The sequence below is a fragment of the Gasterosteus aculeatus genome, chromosome Y, assembly GCF_964276395.1.
Source record: "Gasterosteus aculeatus chromosome Y, fGasAcu3.hap1.1, whole genome shotgun sequence".
Taxonomy (NCBI): Eukaryota; Metazoa; Chordata; class Actinopteri; order Perciformes; family Gasterosteidae; genus Gasterosteus; species Gasterosteus aculeatus.
In genome coordinates, this window is record NC_135709.1 from 15,209,773 (window position 1) to 15,226,650 (window position 16,878).

Below are 16,878 nucleotides of genomic sequence, written 5' to 3' on the forward strand. Positions count from 1 at the left end.
AGAACTAATTGGATTCAGGTGACCAACGATCCTGCGTGGAGCAAGAGGGCGACTATGAGCCACTGATGAAGTTCACTAATACGCGTGGCTTTGCGCGAGCTGTCCATGTTTCTTAACGCCATGGCGTCGCCTCGGATAAGCGCGTCATGGCGTTTTATAGGGAGACTTTCTCTCCATATAAGCGGACCACCAGAGTCCTAGTGCAAAATTAAACGCTTTGTGTCAACACTGAATGGAGTATCCGCCACTGCGAGGCTATGACCTTTCCCCTCGAATTGTGATATATGAGAAAAAAACAATGTGACATCCGAAAGAGCACTTGACAATAATTACATTTCCATTCACATACAAAACAATCATTTAAAGTGTGCAAATTTAGTATTATTAAGCACGAGTCAAAACTGGTACACAATCCATTGGTGATACTTACAAGTATTTTTTATTTTCGTAGACGTCATGTAGCTTTAAAACGTGCGGGTGTTCTATTAGCTTCAGGATAGCTATTTCGCGCTCCACCTGCATGATACAGAAAAAGAGAGGAAAAGAGAGGGGGATGAAAAGAGATAGGATTAGCAGTTAACCAATTGTCCCAATCTGCACCCCTAAAATCCAACTTTCCTCTCACTTCTGCCTAAACTGAAATGCACTTGGGACAGACCCTGAAAGGAATAAGCAAACCAACGAAAGGAGCTGACTGGCAGTTTTCTACCGACTTAAAGGACAAAAGATAAACTTTGACCACACTTGTTGGCATCCAGGCGAGGACTGCTATCTCAGCCGGAAAATGTAGTTTGCTTCAAAAGCTGCAGGAAAAACAGCACCTTTGTGTGCGTTATCGTAATGTCAAGAGCGCCCCGTCCTCTCTCTCACAAAACAAGTCGAGCTGAATGCTTTGCAAATCTCATTTCCAGTGGTTTTCTTCAGGTGAACATAAATCAGATTGGTTTAACAAAAAGCATGAACCGGTATAACCTGTCAGAGACATTCATGTCCATGGAGAGCACCAGCTTAAGGATGAAATGGGGTCAAAGTGTCGACTTAGCTACATCAACGTTCCCCAGAAAAAGAAGAAAACAGTATATGAACACAACGCTGTGCTCAACCGGATGGACGAGTCCACACAAGTTCCCAAATTCAGTTTTTTTTCCCCGCTTACACAGCAGCTGAGAGACATACACAGTGCACCGGCGAGAGCTGTATTCCACCAAAAATCAAGCGGATCAGTTTGGATTTGTGTCAGCGTCTTCGGAGAGCTGCAGTCAGCGTGTTCAGCTCTAAATAAATAAATAAGCACAGAACCGACTTCGACAGAAGCCAACGGTAATATTTCGGCCTCCCCCCCCGTGCTGCACCCTGAGCTCTGCTCGGGGGGTTATCTTCTCATCCTTCTCCTCCACCTCCTCTGCGGTCCATCCTCTCCACCACCCTCTGTGTGTCTACGGCCTCGACTGACAATGATGGCGATTAAAGGACGGCGTGAGTTAAAGGCTCCCGTGCCTCGTCTCATCAAAGTCAATTTCACTTTGTCACTTTTTCCCCTGACAGCCTTTGAGCTGCTTCAATCTCAGACCGGCGCTTAACTTCACGGAACGGAAGTAAAACCTTCCAACTGTTTCTGTTGAAACTGCCACAAAGTTTAAAAGAGCTTACATCAGTGATTAGTCTACTACAGCTCAGGTATTCTACCTCTGCCCAAATAGCAGCATCCCTACTCTTCATCGGGTGTGCGATAAAGGTCACGGGCCTTTCAGCTGGGCGCGCTGCTCGCCTGGAAAAGGGTGAGGTGCTAAATGCGTAACAGGCATTAGCGTGGAGCAACAGTGGGAATAACGGCTAGGCTAATCAGGGCTAATCCAGAGACTAATGAGCGCTATCAGCAGCAGCGCGCCGCCACTTTCTCACCCGAGGTGAAGGTGGGTTGTTAGGAATGAGCCCTCGGTGGATAGCTGGCGAGCCGGCGGCAGGGATCCCTGCAGAGAGACTAATGCTACGCAGGACGCCGGGAGAGATGAGCCTGTCGAAAATGCTACAGAGCCAGCAGCTGGCTTCTTAAGCTTCCTCTAAGCCCCTCCTTTTGGTTAATTGAAATAAGAGAAATGAGGCTCAATGTGAAGACTTAACTGTACAACTCACTGCTTATTGCAAGATTAGCTTATGATTAACACATTCGTGTAAATCGGTGGAGCGACCTTAGTTCTACGGTTTCATTAAATGACAATTGTACATACACCAACCACAAAATCTTTATATATACACTCGCAGTTACCAACCGTTTGCTCAATTATCCAAGCCGCAAACTCGCACATCCTACACGTCATGCTACAGTACAGGAGTACATGCCAGGTGGCCATCTGCGTTCTTGGCTTCTTTTACATGGCTTCACGCTCCCTCATTAAGTTTCACATCTGTGAGCGTGGACAGCTTTCCCCACGTCTCTCCGTGGCACTTCATTAAGCCTTTATTAGCAGCCGCTTGGACACCTTTCACCGAGACGCGCAAGCACATGGACAGATGGACGGCTGGTTTGATGAACACACACCGGCGCTTCTCATCTTTCTTATGTTCTTTGTGGGTTCAGTAGTTTGACATAATGCCAATTTGCTCTTCTTTTTGTTGTTTTTTAAGAGGGAGAAGAGGTAAAAAAAGAAGGAAAAAAAAACACCTAATCAAAAATCAGAGGAAAGCAAAACTGCGAGGACTGACACTAACCCAAATTAGCTATTTGACGAGGAGATAATTTGTTTTGTAAAGTACATGGTTTGTGGAGTCGACATCATTAGAGGGAGATCGCTGAACAAGAGACTATTGGTGGGCGGACTGATGGCAACACTTTGAGACACATGGTTTACTACCAGTGTCATATCCTGCCACACCACATAGATCGATATGTCAGACAATTGGTCGTTTCTGTTAAGGCTAAACTAAAAGCAATGTCTAACCCAGGCTCTAAAAAACGGCACTGTTTTCCTAAATAATTAAAGCTAGAGTAGCACTCTCTTCACCCTGGAATTTAATTTTGATGTTGTGTTACGCCTGATGTGATTCATTACATTGTAATTATGGTGCAATTTGTAGGTGCGGATGGTAGTTTATAATAGAAAAAAGAAACAATGTGTGAGTGAGGGACGGCACACTTGAAATTGAAAGGATTGTGGCCGGTTTAGTATAGCTGCATCAACTTGTTATTGATTGTTTAAATTACAGCCCTGGATCCGAATGGCTCCATGGACCAGCAAAGGAATGATTGCCGACCTCAATAGTTTCATTGCTGTGGCTTAGAATCCAGTGGCAGAGGACAGAAGATTGCAGACTAGCAACAACGACAACGACGCAAAGAGATTAGATTCACGTCACACATGTCACAGAGCAATCGAACACAAAAGAAACCATCCCAAGTGGGGGGGAAAATATTGGATCACAGGCTCTTGTCATCTCTCCCTCTCCACTTATTGCATCTCGCTGCCTTTCGGTCTTACGTACACAGACGTGAAAACACAGACATTTCCGTCACGTCCCCCGAGGCGGGCGAGGTGAACAGTCCCTTGGTACTGAGATCTGACGATCAAAGTCAAGCGGGCAGCCATGTGTGTCAAAAGCATGGGTGGCTGTGCTAACATGGGAGCTAGCGTGCATGCAAGAGCTGCTGGGTGGACGGAAAAATAAGAGAGACGGAGGAAAGATGAGTTGATGTAAGCGGGATGGAGAAAAAGCCATGCAATTATCTGCAAATGGAGATGACTCAAATACATGTAAAAGGCACAGAGAGAAAGAACAAGGTAGCAGTGCCAGGTTGTATACCCCTGAGTCTTACAGCCTCTTTTGTTGCTAATTAACACAACATGAGGAAAGGATAACCTTTTTAGCAGCGCCTCACAGCACACGGAGAGTGAAATAATAACAGGTAAGTCAATGATGCAGGAATATGAGGCGATAAAAGCATGTGACGATCAAGCAAAGGATATTACAAAATATCTGTAGCAGGTGAAAATATATATTTTTACCGTAGTGCCAGTTTTAAAAACTCCACACACAGTGAATCGCAGTATTTTCCTTTAGTGCATGTTACTGAATAATAGTTTCATGACTCATCTCGGTTATCATTACTTAATTGTATATTATTTTCCATCATTAATTAAATCCCTTTTGATTGATTTTACCCATACTTAAGCAATCGGGAACGAGAGGCTGTACTTTATTGTCCAATAATGTAACAGTTCGAGGGCGTTGTTTGGCCCGATGTGCCTAATATATATATAAATATAAATATAAAAGTAAATAGCGGCCTTTCAGCACAAAACAGTTGTAGCCACCAAACGTTGTGTATCTCATTTCACTAGTCTAGTGAAAAATAGTCCCCGTAGGTGCATGTGAACTGCGTTGGGTCTCATTGCACCTCTCTCTCATTCATTCACATCGCTCATGACGTCCACCTTAATTGTCCGGTCGCCACCGAGCTAAAAGCTGAAATGTCAACTAACGGTCGCACAAAGTCTAACCTATTACTTTGAGTGCGCAGTGATACGGAACACGCGGGTCAATGTGAACAGCAACTGTACATCATCGCTCAATAATTTACACTATTCGTTATTATAGTAACGAATAAATAAAATAAATGCTTTGATACTGAAAGGAGTAGAGTTTGGTATACCAACCACATCAGGCAGCATATGGGTGACGGAGTAATAAGGTGGATTGGGCGATGGCCGGACAGGACTGTCCAACTGGCAGTGAGCAGAAGGGGAGAAGACGGCACAGCTTGGCTACTGGCTCACGGACAAAACCAGTCAGCTTCATGTCCATTTATACTGGTGACATGTGGACACATTGACCCACGATGCAAACACACTGTACACACAAGCCACGAGCCACCTCCATCCATCCATATGTCGGTCAGCGAGCCAGTAGGATGCCGTTTTCAAGGGCAAACACGCAGTCTACCTGCGTTCAGGTGCTCTTCCCATCGGTTTGCCGGGAACGCCCTCCGCCTTCAAGACATTAACATTTGTTCCCGAGAGAACCTGAATATCCAAAAATGTGTTTAAAAATGGCCGCAGGTTTTTCTGATAATCACTGTATCAGTCATCCTTTGTGAAGAGGAGGTAAATTCCCTACACGGGGGAGTCTGATCAATGCCAGAGACATGTAAATCGATGCGGACACAGTCTCTGCTAGTCCTTATCCTTTATCCATCTCCCTCCGCCTTTCAAATGTTCCTCGTTACCCCCCCCCTTCCCACCCAAGACCAATTCTGACACTCTCCCGCTCTTCATCCTTCTTCTCCTCCACTCATCATCTTTTTTTCTCTCATTCCATCTCTCTAATCACGGCGATGTGCAAAGTCCTGCTGACGGATCCATCAGGCTGCCTGCCACTTAGACCAGTGGCAGACCGCATCATTTCACGCTAACAGACGTGTCCCCGGATAACCTCGGTCCTAATAGAGTCTAATGCCAGCGATCCTGCACATCCAGGGGATCAGAGGGTATAGTGGTGAAGCTCTTCAAACATACAGCGTGGTGGGGCGGAGTGGGGCGGGCTGAGAGGGTGTAAAAAGGTGCGTGCCCTCGCGTATAGCAGAGAGCGGAGAGCCGCGCAGACGTCTTTGTGTAAAAGCCCGGTGCAGAATGAGTGATTTACCAGTGACGGACAGGCACGGGATCCCTCTGACAGCCATCTTCATGAGTTGTCCAACTGAAGTGTCTTCATGTCAATTTGTCCATTGCGGCACTGTCCCTAAGCGAGGGTTATTATACGCAAGAGGTTTGATAAGGTGACCTTGGATTGGTAGGCGATGTGAAATGTAGATAACTGAAATGTTCACAGACTATAGAGACGGTGCAGAACTGATGAAGATCATATATATATACATACACACACACACAGTTGTCAATATTTCCATGTGGATTTAGGGAAACATTGTTCCAGGAGGATATATGATCATGGTTTTATTAAATTATATCTGCTGCCTTATCCGGCCTAGCAGTTGTGTATTTGACGGTCTTGCTGTATAAGACTTTACTTTGTTACGGACATTGTGAAGATTAAATTAAAAATAAACAAGTGGACAATTGATTGCTCAAAATAAAGAAAGGGGTATTCACTTTAATATTCAACATAAGCAAACCACAACACCTGGACTGTTTTGGGGAAATATAGTTTTGGGAAAGTTATGTGAAAACTAAAAAACTAAAAAGTGAGTAATGAACATCCTGAAGACTATTTACCGCAATTATTCAGGCAGACGGTACTAATTAGCAAAGAGTGATTCTCCCACCAAACTATTTATCTCCATATATGAATACATGCCCTATTCATTGACACATGAGCCTGATCAATAGTTAACCGGGAAGAGGAGTCAATACTGAACAGACACCAGGTCAGGTAGTAAACTGGTCAACTGAAACAACCACAATTGGCTCGAAACTTTGTAAACAAGTTTTAAAAAAAGTATTATATTAAAATAAACTATTAAATCACGGAGCTTTTTTAGCTTCCAGAGGGGTTACACTAAGCGTAAAACTTTGACATAAAAGCAAAATCTTGTGCTTTGATGGCACTGTGAATGAATACTAATTCACCCTAATAATGGCAAAGTACATATATGAGAGAGAGAGAGACGCCCCGTGTGCTTGGCCCCGTCTGTGCACGTGTGTCATACACGCTACACCCCTTTGCGGCCCCATAACAGAAACCTAAAACCCCTTTCTTTATTTTGAGCAATCAATTGTCCACTTGTTTATTTTTAATTTAATCTTCACAATGTGCGTAACAAAGTAAAGTCTTATATAGCAAGACAGATGCCTCCGTATACGTCTAGTAGGTCACAAATGATCATTATTTATGTGTGTGTGTATCGGTATACACATTCTGCTGGCAAATGATACCTTTACGCATCATTACCGTACAATACGATCTCGATAAATGTAATTTATTAATGCAATATATGATGGAAACGCAAAAAGCAATTCCGACATTTTGCTGATCCTTCAATTAGTAATTCACGTCTTTACAATATAAACAAATTGTGACATACATCTGGGAACTGTTCGTCTGTGAATTACACTGTGAAATCAGTTTATCAAAGCAGAGAACAAATTAGATCTTTGGCTTGTTATTGTGAGGGATGTGCCTCGGTCATATGTGTTAAACTATCTACAATGTACTAATAGTCTGCGTGTGTTTTAGTGGGCTGGTAAGTAGTATTGTTATCAGCACTCTTTTTATCACGCTTGCCCACAAGCGGTGATTCACAACACAACCCTTCTTGTCTGATGTGAGACAATTACAGACCAAAAAGGGAGTTGTGTGTGTGTGTGTGTCCCACAGCTGTCATGGTGTCATGTGTGACTTGCACACTGGGGTACACACAGATACTCATACACACGTACGCAGTGGCAGTTCCGATGATGGTACGCACAGTGCCGGTCTGAAATTGGGACACACTTTCTCATTGACTCGTGTGTCCAAACCTTTGACCGGTACTGTGTATAAATAGACACATCACGCCAGATGACATTTGACGGTGACTTCATTGTCCATCAGTTCCACTGTTCCACAAGCTTTGGGAAAGTGCCACAGAGAACATTATATGCACACTCACAGACATTCAATGTCTCATATTAAGTCACAATAGAAAAGTACTATAAACAGCACACAAATAAATTGAAGATCAATTTATCACCATAGAAAAACAGATGGCAAAGACAGATTTGGGAGTGAAAAGCGAGACATGTTTTTCTCACAGGGGGAGATGATGTACCTATTCAATTATCGCTCTATTCATTTTCAAACAAGATGGATAAAAGATGATCAATACCCAGTGGTAAATGGCAGAGAAGAAAAACACACTTCAGTGCCTCCACAGGTATTATAAAGAGGTATGAAATCCCAGTGCAAAACAAAGAAACACAGATACAGACCGTAAAAAAGAAACTAAACTCTGAAGGGGAATGCTGATCTCTCCTTGAAACCATCATTTAACTTAAGGGAGAAAGAAAAGGGTAAAAAGTTTGCTCAGGAAAAGCAAAAAGAAACAAAAGGACCGAAGCCACACCAAATAAAAAAAGCAAACAAAGCCCTTTTCTTCTCTGACAACCGAGCAGCTTCTGTCTTTGAAGAGGAGAAACGAATGCCATCGGTTCAGACATCCGTCTGTCTCCTGTCGAGCTCAATGGGGGATCCCGCAACAACTTTTGTTCTGCTCTCCTCCATTTCATTACTTTGCCAGCAATTCATCGCTGTTTTGTCTGGATAAGACACGCGTGAGGTAAAATCAGTCAAACGGCGCTGCGTGCGTTTGATGAGGCGCGTCGGTTCCGCGGGATGCATCGGGAGCCAAACTACCAGAACTGTGTAAAACTCAATGTTTTGTTTTCTTGAGTCAACGGTGAAGTTGACGTGAAACATGACGTGGCCGGCGGTACGACTGCACAACCTGTTGCGCCCCTGTAGGTAAAATCTAGATATATACATACACTTGATTCGGGTGGTCAATGAGCTTCATATGGACTAATAACCAATAAAAACGGTTCTGAACGGCCTCATAAGTCCGAATAAAACCATATTTAGGTTCCTATACGTATAAAAAAAAGGACAAAGAAAGATCTACACTAAGCAGTCATTCCACAGGCAGAACGGGTGGAAAAGGAGAAGCACAGCTGGTAATTCTTTGCAGTCAGCCTGTTAAGATCCAACTGTGTGCTAAGCCCTGGCTTCTGGCTCAGCACCATGATGGATCAACACGCAGGGGGCAAAACAAATGAAACCCATTTATTTCAAGGGGCGTCTGCGTCGTCTCTGCAGCGGCACAGACACACGCACACAAAAGACACGCCGAGGCCTATTGCGCACGGCACAAAGTTAAACATGTGCGTGTTGGGGGCCTGTAACCAACCCACACACTGGAAAAAATCAAAATCTTACCAAGTATATTTGTCTCATTTCTAGTCAAAATATCCCATTACACTTAATATAAGATACAAATGCCTACCACATACGATTTCAGCAAGATATAGGGACTTGTTTTAAGACAATACATCTTGAATATCTTGTTAAGTGAAAAGGTCTTGAAAACATCTAGTTTTGAGTCATATGTCATATGAAACAAGCTTTTTTAACTTTTGAAGAGATTTTTAAGCTGCTGTGTTGTTTGCAAAAGATAAATCATCTTGTTTCAGGAATTAGACTTTTTTGATTTAAGAAAATATATCTTGTTTATAGGAAATCCTTAAGTTTCAACGGATTTGGACAAAAACTCATAGTTCTGGAGTCTCTGCTGTTTGCCTCATGGTGATCACAACACTAGGGATTCCCAGAATGTTGAACTATTCTTTCAATCAAGTTTATCAGCATCCACAAAAATATTGGCTTGAGCGAGGTAGGGAACTTGTACCTCATAAGATAAATAATGATCATTCCACTCATTTATAGAGAGAGGCTGGCATTCAAAACAATACAGTGAAGAATTTACTATGTAGATGTTTTTCACAAGTCCAGACTCTGGAGTACTATTGATGACATTACAAATAACCAAAGTTTTCTCACATCTACACTTATTTCCATGTTGCATTATCCACTTTACCGAAACTATATGTTGAAGGTTCTGTATTTCTAAGAAGTCTTTAATCTTTCCTTCTACGTAGTGAACATTTTGAACCTCAGAGACTGGGCCGATATCAACTTCACTTGAAAAAATTGGATGTGTCTCATGCACATTCTGACTACATTCATGCATGCTCTTTAACAAAACCAGCATCTGCCCTGCTGACTGTTTCAGTTTATTGTCATTTGATGACAGTGTATTGACCGATATGGGGCAAGGCTTATCTCTTACATCCAAAAGAGAGTAAAGGATAACAATAATTGCACTGTTGAATGCGTCTAACTCCATATGCTCTGAAAGCACAAAATGGTTTAAAACACATTTGATTTTATATGGGGCAACACCTTCAAGAATAATATGCATGATGTCTTGTGGAGTTTGATTATATCAAAGTGAGGAAATTCTGTTAATTTGCTTCTCCTATTAATACCATATGTCATTTTTAGATTTTCTTTCAGAAAGTCAGTGCTTGCTTTTTTAATGTCTCTACATTGTCGATATGACTTGTCATGGTCCTTTTAACAAACAAATCTTCATTCAATTGTTCCTGCATGTCGTCAAAGTTGCATTCAAGTGTCTGCATTTACTGTAAGCAAACCCTACTTCTTTCTTAAATCCAGCCACTTCATGTTGAGCTAGAGTGTCTCCACACACAGTCATAAGCGCCCCAAAAATTGTCTTCTCACCATTTGCAGTGACAACTTTTAACACTATCATACAGCTCAATCAAGTCACAATAAATGCTCTCAAGCACCTTATCAATACCACAATCAGAAATATCTTTTGATTTTACCATGGCAAGCAGACGAATGGCAGCAAGTCTTGATCTGTATTTAGGGTTGATGTTACCTAAGGTGTAATAAATCAATAACAATTTGTTTTTGCTTGCCCGAGATCCAAGAGGATTTTACAATTCAATTTCATTTGTATATAAAATGAATTGCAATGCTGTGGGGACTCTCAAAAACAGTGGGTGTGATTTAAAAATGTCTCCATCAATACAATCGTGAAAAAATCCATCCCGGCATGGCTGTGGCCCCTGATCAATCATTGCAAGAACTCTTGGATGCATTAACAGCTGTTCCAAACTTCAACAATGGTATATAATAAAAGTAATGGTGTTCAATGGTAAGAACTCTCATAACATACCGTATTTTTTTATATAATCGTCTCTGGTTCAACTGGCTGTAACAGTTCTTTGATTGTTTTATCCTGCAAATATGTTGTAGCGATTTGACTGAAAGGGTCATTAAACTGGTCAAATACTCCCATCACATCACTCTTCAGTTGACCAAGGTCCCCAGAATGTGTCTGAATCATGTTATGTTATACACTCATATAGTCACTAGGACAGCCATCAATGCCACACACTATGCGAAAGTCAGGGCTGCAACTGTGTAAAGAGTTGATGTGACTCAATGTTTTTCAGTGTAAACGCCACAAAAATGTAGCATATGAAACAACGGCAGATCATCTTGGAGGAGCAAGGTTCCTAACGTTAAGGCGAGTGCAGCAAGCCAACACATTATATCCAGCCCGGGAGAAATTACCGGTAGTTTATCAAGTTCTTATTTAGTTATCTTTACAGAATAATTCATCTGAAATGGGCAACAATTTAGTCAAGCTATACACAAATATAACACATTCCTAAAAACACTCAAAAACTAGTTGTTTTTAATTAATTTGAAAAAATTAATTAATGCCATAAACCCCTGTTTTGTAAATGGTAGCAGTCTACGGCTCAGCAGTGGGCAGGCTGTCCCGCTATTTTACGTTAGTCCTCATTAAAGATTAAACAAAAAAGAGAGAGGACCCACTCCACTACTATTTCCGTCTCTGAAAAACAACGCGTTTTATTCAAAATCTGAGCATAATACAGTGAGCATAATACAGTCACTAGTTCTTTGAAGGAGTGAGACGTCTTACTCGTTTGTCGTGTCTGTTGAAAGTTGGGCATGCGCAGTACGGAACACAGACGGCTCACTGGAGGGAACGTTACAGGTGCGTAATTAAGCTGCCTCGTCCGAGACGGTTTGAATTCGTATTTCATTGCAGGTTAAGTTGTATCGAATATCTCAGTTTTTTTAGTCCAATACATTTTAAATATTATATTTAATATTATTTGTTGTGTACACTGTTGCAGCCGAGCACAAGCTAACGTTAGCTAGCTATCTTGCTAGCTAACGTTAGCTAACGTTATTTAACTTGCTAGCTAAAACTGCTAACAGCATGGACGAACTTGATGACGTCACGGTGTCGACTTTAAGAGGTAACGTAGTCAAATATACATTTTTAACGTGGTTATTAATTTTTCGTCATATTTAATATGCACCAGTAACACCAAGAAAAATCCCTTGTAAGTAAAAACCTACTTTGCAATACTTATGATTCATCAGAGAGGTTAAGATCAGCTAAATTTAGACAGATTAAGACTTGCAGTCCTCTCTATAAAATCGGTAGTAACTCTTAATTCTGAACAGATTAGAATGGAATGGTTTTATTATAAATTGGATAAATTTAACTTTATACTGGTTACGTGTTTCAATTAAATCCAGTTACTGGGGTGGATCTACTCTGTTCTATTATACTAAAACATTCGGAATAACCACAACTTAAAATATAAATTATTTAGAATGTATGCTTTTATGAGTTTCTAAAAAATGTAGATTGCTATATACATTCAGTAAATTTGAATTAAAATTGCTTCAGAATTAAGAGAGTTACGACTGATTAAAATGTTTAATTTACCACTCTGATGTGATGCATAATCCACTGAGGTATGTCATTTCTTTATCTATTGTTATATCATGTGTATTTACATTTTTTGATGATGAAGTAAGTTTATTCATTTTCTGCTTGTTTAGTAAGTATTTATATCCAACACCATAAGGCAATCACTAAACCTACCTTCATTATCACTAAAAGGAGAATATTAACACAAACTATTTAGGATTATTGTTATAACCTTAGTGGAGTTGTCAATGCTGCATCACAATTTGTGTTAAGACAGTATAAATTAAAAGTTGCTTTTACAAATACTTAATTATCTTTTATTTTACAGGAAACTGTAGACTCAAAATCAACGAGCAGTTCTACTTCTATGATTGGGTCACCCCTATCTCAGACATCCACTCAAGTAAAAAGATGTCCTGCAAAGCACACAACACCTGAAAATGTTGTTGAGTTATCCTTCCCAGAATATGTATTGCACACTGACACCAAACTAGAGCAATGCCCAAAAACAATATTTTGAGTTGGCGAGGGCCGGCGAAGAGAGAAACTGCCAAATGTCAAAGGACCTCAGATGTCGGCTCATCCGAAACACCATGACCAGTATGATCGCAATCCTGAGGGCAACGGGGGACAGAGACAGATACCCGTCAAAGCCAGAAATAACAGCTATGGCAAAGCGAACAGTGCTGTACTACCCCATGCTGCAGGACCGAGACCTGAGCAGCAAGTATGCATGGGTAGGTCAAATGCATCCAGGTGTATGTTTGATGTTTGAAGCATTTATTTGAATTTTTCTTGTCACAGGTTACTGTGTACTCACAGCTATACAAAAGATTGAAAAATTTGAGATCACCCCAAAAGACCAATCCAAAGAGGCGCCGACTCGAGGAGCCAAAGTGCCAACCTGACTGACCCAGATGAATTTGATTCAAGTGACTCAACAGTCATTCTGGATCTCCCCTCAAAAGGGGGGCAGCATTCAAGCATTCAAGACTTCCCTTCTGAAGGGAGTAGCACCCCAGACTCGGGCAGCAATGCCAGATGTGAGTTCTAACATTACATTTACAAATTTACCATTGTGTGGTGTTCATAGTTTACACTTCTTTTGATTGGAAGACTAATAAACTGGAAGACTCAAACTAATTGCTACCATATTATTTATAAAGTTACTAATTTCTATGAATTAATGCCATGTATTTAATTATGTATATTTCTGTCCTTCATCCTAAGATGCCCGCATCTTTGCGTAAGAAGAAAACTCCAAACCGTGAGTCCGTCTCTCAGCTCCTGGATTTGGAATTTTCAGCCAGAAGAGCATTCATTGACTCTGATTCTTTTTGCGAGGAGGACAGACACAAGAAAATTCCAGAGGACATTGGACATGTAAGTCATTATTGACTAAGCATAATTTAAAACATGGCACCACACAAAACAATGTCTTGTATGCCAATTTCTGTCTCCTACCCAATGCAGTCAAATGTCTTTATTTGTATGTTGGATAGGTGATGGGGGAGCTTCAACGCATTCTGGACAAAAATAACATCCATTACATTGATGAGCTGAAGGGAAGATGGGACGACTTCTGCCAGAAGGTGCAGTTTTTTGGTGTGTGGAAAAAGCTGCTGAAACCCTCAGTAGGAATGGACAAAGGTAAGCAATGATGTTTGATGTTATTAGGGTGGACATTAGGCAGGTTTATGTGCTAGTGTCTTCTTTTCATCTGTGGTGGCTATCGCATGATTTGTGTAACTTTTTTTGTATTTTAGCAGATGTTGTAAACTGTTGGTCAGATTTGACCTTGTATTATCTAAGTGTAAAAGTAACACATATTATCCTCAACAATTGAACAGGCTCTCAGTATCCTACGTGTGCTGCCTTCATTGTTCCCCTCTTCATCTGCTCCTCTGAAGAAGTTAGGACATGTGAGTGAGGCTCTTGTGCATGTCCTCGAGGTAAGCAAAATGAATGCACTACTTGGTTAATAGTTTTTATTGACCTAGTGAAGACCTAAAAAGACTGGCCTAGCCCAACAAATGTAAATACATTTATATAGATTCAAATACACTGTGTTAAGCAACACAATTTTTTGCAGTAGACCCACAGACACATTCTGATATTCTTTATATCTGTGGTTCTAAAGCTTCTTAGACAGTGTGCCACCTCAGTAAATATTGGACTCCTCAAGTACCACTAAAATCACTGATGTAAAAGAAAACCATAGCTCCTCCTCTGAATTTTTCTTTATCCTGATGGAAAGATGTCCATTTTATGTGTTTAAGGAAAAAGAAGACCCCAATGACTATCTGAAGAAACGTCGTCTCTCCTGCCCAGTCCTTATTGTGAGTTTGTCCAACTGCCTCCTGGCTGTAGGAGATGTGCTGATAACTACGCTCCCAAAAGACAAGGTAACACAGGGTGTTTTATACCTTACGGCCTACTATTATGCTCTACACCTTACTTACCCCAGGTGCGTAGCCACTCTGCTCTCTGTCATAAAAACGGAGGTTCTCTTGGACACAATCCATGAGCGAGACCTCACACCATCTTTCAAGAAGGGCATGGCTGACTGGAAAGCCTTTGTTGGCAAGTAAAGCCGTTTCCATTCTTATTTAGCAAATGTTTCCCAATGTTAAGGTCGCAATAATAACAATGTTGTTGATCTATTGAGGGACACAGTGGTCAAATATTTATGTTAATGTTAGCCCAAGACCCATAACTTGTTGCAATAATAAGCACATTGTAAGTGTATTGAGGAGACAGAGGTCAGATGATTATGTCTGACTGTAATCCATGTGTTACACATATATGTCATGTTTTGCTATGTTTTTTTACTATTATTAGTATTTTATTACAGTGCCATACACACTGCGCCAAAACATGACTGGTGCTGCAGGCACAGTGTAACTGACTAACTGCACTGTATTGTAAGAATTGTTTGCTCACTCCTGCATTTCAGAGCTAAAGAGGCATGCTCTTTCTTATGCAAATAAAATATTTGTTTGTTTAATGCACAACTTGTTTTCATTGAAGTATGCGTTTGTCTTAAATTTAGAACAGTATCACTATTGTAGAGCTAACATTAAGTTAAAAGCACTTGAATTGAGATTAGTTATGATACAAAAGCACTTCTTATGAGTAAAACAATGCATAATATGAGTATTTCCAGCTAACTTCAAGACATTTTTTATCCTAAAATGCTTAAATAATCACTTTTTAATCTTATTTCAAGTTGGTGGTGGTCTAAAATCTAGGACAATGTCACTATTTTAGAACTTTAAATGAGTTAAATACACTTGAAATAAGAGGGATGCCATGAACAGTGAAAAAATAAAAAGCTACTTTTGAGCATTTCAAGCTTATTATGATACACAACACTTTCTAATACTAGTAAAATATAGCTCAAAATAAGTTTACCTGGCTGATTTCAAGATCAATTCCTATCTCAAAAGTCCTAAATATTACATCTTATTTCAAGAAATCTTGACAAGCCGATTTTCACTAGTTCCATTGGCAGATTTTTTTGCTTATTTCAAGCAAAAACGTCTCGTATTTGTTGTTTTTTTACTTATTTTTGGAGGGGCATTTTTTCCAGTGCAAGCGGCACAACAGAACTGGGAGACAATGTTCAATCTGTAATCATTAGGAGGGGGAAGAGTAGCCGTGGCAGAGAAAGAAAGCCACTGTGCTGTCGGTGAGGTGTCGGGATAACAAGATTAGACCTTGTATGATTCATCCGCCGCCGTGGCTTTCTGCTCCTCGCCCGCCCACCACAATTCCTGGCGGTTGCTGTGCTCAACCTTTTGTATCTTGCTTTTCGCTACTTTTTTTAGTCCTAAAATTATTATCTTAGATGCTGTGCGTTAATAAGAGAAAAGTCTGTGTCCTTGTACTCCAAGCCGGCCCAGGTGATGCGGCTGTGTGCCCTGGTTGTGGTGCTGGCTGCTTGTTCTCCCTTCTCAGATGCAATGTCCTCAGCACTTCAATTATTTGCTTCAGGGGGCAATTATACTGCGGCCTTTTCCATCTCCAAACTCTCCTTTTCATTCGCTGACACACACACACATTTTTTCTTATCTGAAATGTTATGACTGACATCAAGGGCAGTTAGGGAACCACAAGTAACCTCACCGCACTGAAACACCCCACCAGGAACAGTGGAGCTGGTAACACCGTTATCCAAAGTGTCGAGATTATGTGGAAACCACCTTTTCTAAATCCTCACACACATACACACACACACACACACACACACACACAAACAAACACGCAGCGCTGCCCTCTATCTCTCTTCCTCCTGCACTCCGTGCCGCCTCTTCCTTTCCCTCACTAGGCTCGGGGACAGTGGAGTGACTTTGAAGTTGTGCTGCTTCAGGAGGAGAGAGAGTAACTAATTAGTTGTCCTTATCCCAGAAGCAGCAGCAGCCACCGGCTCACCGGCTCAGAGGGAGAAACAGAGCAGCATCAACAGTAACGACTGCACGCTAAAGATACACTGATCCCACTGCTAGCGGCTAGCAAAGAATTTAACTCCACCCGGGACTAAA

General features: G+C 41.1%; 1 protein-coding gene and 1 long non-coding RNA gene across 7 annotated transcripts in view; one reads left to right on the forward strand and one right to left on the reverse strand.

Moving 5' to 3' along the window:
- The window catches only part of LOC120812249 (serine/threonine-protein kinase BRSK2), a 154,451-nt gene that overhangs the window by 37,793 nt on the left and 99,780 nt on the right, over positions 1-16,878 (reverse strand). For 5 of the 6 annotated variants that reach the window (XM_040168076.2, XM_040168074.2, XM_040168075.2 and 2 more), the window contains exon 3: positions 431-516. In XM_040168076.2, coding sequence (XP_040024010.1) covers positions 431-516 — 86 coding nt within the window. Of the gene's footprint in view, positions 1-430; positions 523-16,878 lie in introns of those variants that run through there. The other variant, XM_078097833.1, reaches the window with a different exon arrangement.
- On the forward strand, positions 11,573-15,338 carry LOC120808804 (uncharacterized). Its single transcript, XR_013455152.1, has 5 exons — positions 11,573-13,377; positions 13,565-13,717; positions 13,837-13,984; positions 14,185-14,286; positions 14,614-15,338. It is a non-coding gene; the product is annotated as an uncharacterized LOC120808804 (long non-coding RNA).